This window comes from Centruroides sculpturatus, unplaced genomic scaffold (genome assembly GCF_000671375.1).
Source record: "Centruroides sculpturatus isolate CEXI.00-Female unplaced genomic scaffold, Cexi_2.0 scaffold30, whole genome shotgun sequence".
Classification (NCBI taxonomy): Eukaryota; Metazoa; Arthropoda; class Arachnida; order Scorpiones; family Buthidae; genus Centruroides; species Centruroides sculpturatus.
Genome location: NW_019384755.1, coordinates 255,543 through 264,699, shown reverse-complemented (window position 1 = coordinate 264,699; position 9,157 = coordinate 255,543). Strand labels below are relative to the sequence as shown.

The 9,157-nt window shown below is 35.1% G+C and overlaps 1 protein-coding gene across 1 annotated transcript in view; it reads left to right on the top strand.

The window, feature by feature from the left end:
• LOC111628681 overlaps positions 1-5,631 on the top strand; it is a 24,330-nt gene extending 18,699 nt beyond the window's left edge. Inside the window, exons 2-3 of the mRNA XM_023372510.1 lie at positions 1,725-1,798; positions 3,724-5,631. Coding sequence (XP_023228278.1) covers positions 1,736-1,798; positions 3,724-5,526 — 1,866 coding nt within the window. The 5' untranslated portion in view covers positions 1,725-1,735 and the 3' untranslated portion in view covers positions 5,527-5,631. The remainder of the gene's footprint in view (positions 1-1,724; positions 1,799-3,723) is intronic.
• Positions 5,632-9,157: the final 3,526 nt, after the last annotated feature.

The following is a 9,157-nucleotide window of genomic DNA, read 5'->3' as shown; positions in this document are numbered from 1 at the left end:
CAAAAAATATCTCTATATATGCATTTGTGAACTGTTATTTACGATATTTGTAATAATTTTTGTTTAATCTCTTTATTTCAACTTTTTTTTGCTAATTACGTATTCGCTCGAACTTCGTTAAAACCTTAACTGTACTTCGAACAATGACCGGTGTGCCATCACGCGGTGAAAGGTGCGACGTGGACTTTCACATATTCTGTTAATTTCAAGTTTTATTTATATATTTTTATCACCGTTGTTGCGTTATTTGGTGCTTTTATTTCATTCTCTGCCGCGGCACTGATGAAATAAGATGACGTTTGTTTATTCTTTATTACAAGCCACGCATTTTTATGTATTCTAAAAAATTATATGTAAAATTAATTTCCTCACAGATGTTGATGTCTGTTTAATAAAAATGATAATAATAGGTTAATGGATTGCAATTCTATTAATAGTATCATATCACATATGTTTTTGAGGGGAATAACATTTTGGTGTGCCATGTTGAGTCACGGGTGTGCCAAAAGATTGCGGAAAACTGCTCTAGGGCACCGTTCCGGTCCCAACGGCGTCGTTCGTGTCAGCAATTGTACCATACCGCCGGGCCATCCGAACTATCGCGCCGGTTAGACTTGACCCCAGCGTCGCTCCGAACGGTTCCGACAGGGCGCCACAAAACGCTTAAGGAAGGAATTAGGGAAAATTTAACCGGTTGGTCCTACCTGCTCGGCTTTGGCCAGAATGATCCAGAGTCGCCTCCAGGTGGAGAATTTCCGATGGTCGCTGAAGTTGTAGGCCATTTCCTGACTGGCGTATCTCGACGTCAGAGGAGATTGATAGCGGCGATGGAAGTCGTCCACGTCATCCGGAATGTTCAAAAACGCCGCTTCTTCGCTTCTCAGAGGACCGCTATCGGCCGAATGCCCCACACGCGTCTCGTCGTCCGACGCCGACATTTCCCTGTACTACAACGACCCACAGAGAATCTTCCCTATTTATAGTTCTTTAAAGCGCCATCTGCATTTCGTTAGGTGCACTATCACTTACTAGGTCCCTTTAAAATCGACACCTACCTGTCCAAACTGTACGATTTCCTATAATTATTGTCATTTCTTTTATATATTGATGTGTGTAACGTTACGATTCGATGTATTTTTACAGCAAAATAATCTTCGAAATTTGGCGTTCTTTCTTTTCCCTCTTATTCATTCTTACGCTAACCGAATAGTAGCTGATCACGTGATAGTGGACAATGCCCATCGCCCTCTTTAGGCTAAAATACATAGTTTCTCTAACCTAATCGCATCTAAACTGTATATAGCGAACGCAGTCGAGAATATTACTAGATGAAATTTTAAAAAATTGATTTTCTTCACAGACTTTACATACAAATTTTTAAAATGATGATAAATGTGTTTTTGATAGAAACAACTTTTTAATAAATTACATATTGTTTTTAATAAAAAAAACAGTTAGTTTAAATTGATTATTAAACTGTTATAANTTTTACATTCTATAAGGTCTTATTTGTAAAACTAAGTATACTTCCGCTACTGGATGACGTAAGAAGTGAGGAAAAAAATAACAAATAGCCGATATTTACGTGTTTAACGTACTGTTTGTGGATTAATATAGGCTATATATAGTTAAAATAATTCTTAAAAATTGAATATTAATTTAAAAATATTAATAATACTCCTTTGTAACGAATTTTTCCTTATTATTGTCGCTTTTTATTTTAGGAAAGTCAGATATGTGGTGCGGAGAGAAAAGGAGAATTTATTTATTTCCCGTATTTATCCTATTGTGTAGTAGGGTAAGTCCAATTAAAGTAATAACGGATCTTTGCTTATATTTTGAAGGTTAATTTTTTAAGGAGGCGAATGTCGACTATAAATATCGATTTAAATTGCAAAATGAACTTAACGAGCCGGCAGTCCGACAATCCTAATCTAGTAGGTTAGAGGGACGGGCATCTGGTTGCCGATGCTCGAGGCCAGTGTGTTATGCTCGACAGGTCGACGACCCCGGCGATGTGACCGAAGAAACTTCTCCGGCAGTTAGCAAAAACTGTTTACTCCTAAGTGAGCCACTTTTCGTAAACAGGCGATTGACTATCGTTTATCCCGGTAACAAAAAAAAAATTATCATTTCCACTGCTTATTTTATATTACCGCCTTACCCGTATACCCGCCATTTTTAATGGAGTAATCGCACTATCGGAAGATCTAATTTGTTTCTAAATTGTAATTTTAATAACATTTTTTCTGCCAGAAAAATTTGTAATTTACAGTAGACAACCCCTATAACACTGTTGATAATTCCGTTTTATATGAATTCCGTGTTGTACGAGTCACTTAAATTTCACAAATATATGTGCCGGGCTGTGAACGGCTCACGTATTTGTAAAATCTAAGTGACTCGTACAACACGGAATTCATATAAAACGGAATTATCAACAGTGTTATAGAGGGGGGGTCTACTCTTCTTGGATAATTTTATTTAAAAAAATTAAGAAATAATTACTTATGGAATTGCCCGATCGGTATTTATTAAGTGAGGAAACGATGTCGAGATAATTACTTATTCAAAACACGGAATTATTTTTGTAAAATGAGCAAATATCGCCGTTTCCTTTATTTTTGCTTCTCCGGATAGTATTATACCGGAACAAGGCGAACGAGGTAACGCTTTGTAACGCGAGACGAGACCTACCGCTGCCTAAGGGTAGATAGAATAACCTTCACCTCTACATCGAAAGCTGGTGCAGAATAAGAGAAAGGGGGGCAAAAAGATCCTATCGATGTCAAGGGAACCGCTCCGTTAGTATCCGGTTTCGGTAGGCATGCGCTTTTCTGCGGGGCAACTGGAGCTTCTTCCGCATTTACCGGCATTCATATTAGATCCGGGGTTCCTGTTCGGTTAGGAAAGTTGGCCACAATTTTTGCGGGTCAGTCTTGATATCGCTCCGGGCTCTAAACGGTTGCATTCTAAAACACTTCGTAAATTAACAATTGTTTCTCTCGGTTTTATAAACTAATCTGGGATTTTTATAAGCGTAAATTGTCTAAATATCGAATTATATTTGGCCAAAAAGTTCAAATAACATTCACATTTTTAAATTAATTAAATTATTCTCTATCGTTAATTAATAAATTAATTTCTCATAATTAAAGTAAATTCGTTTAGAATTTAAATGAGAGTATTTGCATTATTAGGGCAGAGGGGCAAATGGTGTTGGTCGATACCATCAAACTCAAGCTCGGTTTATTGTTTTAATATGTTAAAATCTGACTAAATTAATGGAATCTGTGGGCAAAGAACACAATTCGTTTTTAATATAAAGCGAAATACGTATTTTTATATGAAACTTCTCTGTCGTATTTAAAATCTGTAACACTGTAAGCGTTACACATTTTCAACTTTATAAGTTTAATTATTATATGACATTTACATGCAAATATATATAATTATTAATATATATACTAATATACTAGCATGAATTTTAGATCCGGAGTTCCTGTTCGGTTAGGAAAGTTGGCCATAATTTTTGCGGGTCAGTCCCTATATCGCTTCGGGCTTTGAACACTTGTTCTGTGAAATAAATTAATATTATATATATATTTATTTATTTTAGATAATTAGATAATAGATAATATATTATATATATTAATTATATATTATACAATACATATATTTATTTATTTACATTTCTATATGACATTTTTTAAAATTGTTTAGCTGGCTTTAGCAACGGAAGAATCGCAAGAATTTTTAGAATCCAATCAACCTGACCAGTTAACAGAAAATCAAGAAAATGAAAAATCAGAGGGTCAGGAATTCGATGAAAAATCGTACTCTCTCCAGCAGTCTCAGTTCGTACCCAAACCACCACCTATAAAATTTGGAAATAAAGATCCCATTCCGTTTCCTTTACCTCTACCTATTCAGTCGGGACATGTAATCATTCCCGCATTGACTGCTCAACAGCAACAGCAACAACAACAGCAGCAGCAACAGCAGCAGCAGCAACAACAACAACAACAACAGCAGCATTTTCAAACCATCCAAAATTCTCAAGGCGCTCACGGTTCATTACTTTCGCAAGGATCGCAAAGTAATCTAATTAATAGCGATGCTCAGTTAATAGCCGAAGGATCTCAGGCTCATCCCGTGTATCACGGCGTACCACAACCGCAACAACAACAACAACAACAGGTTCCAGCTGCTCAACAAGAACACGGTTGGTACGATCACGATCCTCACAACAATCAATTTCCTGGTTTTCCGAATTTACCGGGTAGTGATCATTGGCCGTTGCCTCAGCCAGAAATGCCTAAAATAGTGAATTTAGACGTGAAATGCGAAAAAAATTTAATGAAAGTTGCGATCGAGTTCGATAAACCATTTCACGGTATTATCTTTAGCAAAGGTCATTATAATTACGGAAGTTGCGTTCATCTTCCTGCGGGATCGGGTAGAAGTAGCGTTTTCTTCGACGTTTCGATCAATAGCTGCGGTACGTTAGGAAATACTCAAAACGGACTTTACGGATACGGAGCGCACAGTGGCAGTGGAACCTTCTTCGAAAATACTATTATCGTCCAATACGATCCACAAGTGCAAGAAGTTTGGGATCAGGCGAGAAAACTTAGATGCACGTGGCACGATCAATACGAAAAAGCCGTAACATTTAGAGCATTTCCGGTCGATATGTTAGATGTGGTGAGAGCTGATTTTGCAGGAGACAATGTAGGATGTTGGATGCAGGTTCAGGTGGGTAAAGGACCATGGGCTAGCGAGGTGTCCGGCATCGTTAAAATCGGGCAAACTATGACTATGGTTTTAGCGATTAAAGACGAAGAAAATAAATTTGATATGCTAGTCAGAAATTGTATTGCTCACGATGGGAAAAGAGCACCGATCGAATTAGTGGATAGCTTGGGATGTATCGTTAGACCGAAATTAATGAGTCGATTTACAAAAATAAAAAATTTCGGATCGAGTGCTTCGGTGCTAACTTACGGCCATTTTCAAGCATTTAAGTTTCCAGATTCGATGGAAGTACATTTTCAATGCACCATTCAGATTTGTCGATATCAATGCCCGGAACAGTGTGCTCATCCCGTTAATCCACATCCTCCTCAACACGATTCTTACGTTCCGGACGGATATATTCCCGCAGGAAGACCTCGTGAAGAACGTGATATTGCCGGGCATCAGAAAAACGTTCGACTGGATAAAAATAGTAACGTTCAAGACATGACAGAAATCGGTCTTAATCGGGTAATTCGGGTGGTGTCGGCGGGAGATTTAGCATTTTCTCTACAATCAAACGACACCGTTCCCATTTATTACACTCAGGAACGTATCGAGAGCGGCATCATTTGCATGTCCACACCCGGTTTTGCTGCCACACTGGTAATACTTTTATCTGTTCTGATTATTTCTTGTCTCTTATCGACTTTTCTCTGTCTGAGACAACGCACTTTACCCGGGGCATTCCCTTACGATCTAACAGATCTTAAAAAGAACAAACATTGAATCATGGTTAATTTAATATCGCTATTTATTAATAGAAAAAAAACTTTTTAGTTATTTAATAAAACTGATGTCTATTATTATTATTATTATTATTATTATTATAGTTTTAATCACATTGATGTTACTTTTTTAAAGATTTTAATTACTTTTCGACTAAATTACATAAGGATAAAGTCGAGTTTTCAAGTAATATGAAGAAAAACAAAACTGTAACAATAAGGAAAAAGTATGGGTATGATATACGTTGTTTCCTGTATAAGTTGAGAATATTAAATATATAAAAAAAACAACTGTGTTTGACTGTTATCATTAAGGTAGTTTCCCAGTCATTTAGGCATTTCCCAGTAACGAATCCAAACTACAAATTCGAATAAAATTAATTTCTCTGCTAGATGGAGAGCATTAGAATAAGTATGGAAGCTCTTACCAAAATTTTTGCCAGTAATTACAAGTGGAAGATACTCGTTATTACTTTTATAATATATATTGTGTATAAATTTCTGGTTAAAGGAAAGCAAATTCTCGTTGGTTTTAAAGACACCGAATTTTATTATTCTCTGATTGGATGGAAATTCGCATTTCAAATTCTCATACCTAGGATCGGTAAGTTAACGTTTTGTCAACTCGCATACAATAAATGACTTAAAACTTAAATGCNGTTTAGCATTTATATATATAGGCTATATAACCTATAACCTTTGAAAATGTTTACGAGACAATGGAAATTGTTATAATCCACACCTGGTGGATTTTTAGTACATGGAGTATTTCCATATTTATATGTATATACATATATATACACTAATATAGTTGTTAAGTGCTTATATATGTATATCTTACGACATGCTGCCATGTAAATAATTGTTATTTGGGGTGTTTGTTGTATGTATATAAAATATTTTTTGTGACACGGCCAATTGACAGTATTGGGTTATGATAAAAAAAAACTAACTTGTCACTGTAATGCCAAAATATTTTGCTATTAAATTATCAAAGAAAATGGATTTTATTTTTTTTTTTGTATCTCGGACATTACGCTACAGTTGTTGATTTACAATCGTCCGATTCCACTAAATTAAACAAAATAAACGGTTAATGTCAATCGTATTTGTTCCGCTCGTTTAACTTTAATAACAATCCTCCATTAGTTTTCCGTTTCGATCCTCCCCGTTACGTCTGCGGATAATTCCGTTATGACGAATGGTCGTCGCTAATTGTATAATACTGTATTGTAGTTTCAAAGCTAAAATTTATCAGGAATACTTCTATATACGAGGCATTGATGCTATTACGTTTTGGACCTTATAAGTCGGGATGTAGAGAATCGTATCTCGAGTGGAGTCAGACTTAATGGGCATTTTACTCGTTACGAGCATTTAAAATTCTTTCAACTTACCCCTAACCTCAACAAAGCCTTTTGCTATTGTATAATAATTAGTAATATAAAAATTATTTTGTAATAAAATCTCATAACAGATGGCACCAAACGTAATTTTGTATGGCGCCATCTGTTATGAGATTTTATTACAAAAAGTTTAATTTTTTTTTAAATAGAGAAATTTCTCATAATTGGACAAAATTACTTCTTTTAAGCTTTTATTATCGTTTAAATTTTATATCGGAGTAGAATTTAAAATTATCGGACACTTCCTGGACCCCGGGAAAGCCTGCAAGAGCCTTTACCAGCTGTTTTTTTTTTTTTATTCAGAAGATAAATTCAATTTTGTTTTGTTACGTTTTCTCAAACCAGGAAACTAACAAATCGAAAAAAGTCGTTTAATTTACCGTAAAAGTTTACGAAATGGGAAATTTATTTTTTTAGAATTTTTATGGTTTTTGCCGAAAAAAAAAGATATAAGTTGTTGTTTATTAACAGATTCTAATGTAGCGGTCTTGCGGTGTATTGAGATCTGGTCAACCGAAACAATAAATATTGATGGCATAATGTTATACCCTCAAACATCTATCCGGGAGTAAAAGACGTCTTTCCAACATTGCGTGTTTGTTCCAAGGCTAAAATAACCGAAGGGAATCGATTTGAGATAATTAGCATAACATGCAAGAATCTCTGGCTGTAAAGGATGAAAACAACACTGCAGAAATTGATGCAAAAAAATGATTTTTATTTTGTTAGAGAATATATCAGGGCTGTGNTTATTCAATAATGTAATACTTTCTAAGTTTTCATTTTTTTGTTTAAAAGTGGCAATTTTTACATCAAATTAAACAATTTGCTGTACAGCAAAGTATTTTATTCTATAAAATTTATACATTTTCTGAATCTTTTTGCGGGAGTAGAGCTGGCTGGAAAGAAAATTTTTTTTACAATTAGCTCTTGTAAAATACATTGGCGTATGTCTGCTCCACACACTTTTCATAACAGAAGCAGATATTCTACCTGATCTATGCACAAACCACAACTTGCTTCTACTCTGTGCTAGTGTATTTTCTTTAATAAAATCAATTTCATCTGTCAGATGCAAAGTTTCAAATACTGTCCTGCAGTGATTTAACAGCTGATCCCAGAGTAAGGCAGCTTTTTTGGTATCAAATAAAGTTGTAAGTGGGTTCTTATGGAAAGATGAATTGACATGGTTTGTAAAAGAATTAGAGTAACCTGGCATCATCACTGACAAAATTATGATTATGAACAGAAATTTTTTTCAAAAACTGTTTAAATTCTCTCTTACTAGGTTTTATCACTTGACAAATAAAGTTTTTATATATTTTTTTTCTTCAAGGCGTTGCCGTTTGCTCGCAGTTGCAGCTGACGTAAAGTTTATTTTTCGTAGTGGTTTGAAGTTTTTATATATTTTTTTTCTTCAAGGCGTTGCCGTTTGCTCGCAGTTGCAGCTGACGTAAAGTTTATTTTTCGTAGTGGTTTGTAACCACAATCTTTGAGGAAGTTTTTATATATTTTTTTTCTTCAAGGCGTTGCCGTTTGCTCGCAGTTGCAGCTGACGTAAAGTTTATTTTTCGTAGTGGTTTGTAACCACAATCTTTGAGGAAGTTTTTATATATTTTTTTTCTTCAAGGCGTTGCCGTTTGCTCGCAGTTGCAGCTGACGTAAAGTTTATTAGTGGTTTGTAACCACAATCATCACAAACCATGGGGAGAAAAGAAAAAAATTGATGGCACATGTGGCACAATCCAATTATTTGGTCAGTCAGTACATGTCTGGGAGCTCCTTATTTTAATTCCTTCTGCAATGGCAAAAAAAAATAGCACAACACGAGAGCGGGAGGAAGATTGTCCAGCCATGCAATTGCAATGCCCAGTTATCACTTCTCCCTTTTTCTTAGCTAAAACTCACACTACTAAAGCTGGCTGCAGTAGATTTTGTGAGTGATTAACCTGTGTACAAAAACAATGTAAGAAATTGTGCTATTTACTTCTAATAATGTATTTAAACAATAATAGGTTATTAAATCACTCTTCTAGCCCACAACATAAATTAAGATTAAACTAATTAGCCCAATAAACCCTCCAATTTATTATAGCCACATTTATCATATCAGGGACTGACTGGAACAAAATAGACTGAATTTTTACAAAAAAAAAAACAGCCTTTAATTAACCACAATCAAATTTTTAGTAGAATGCATTTCAAGCATCTCTGTATGGATGTATT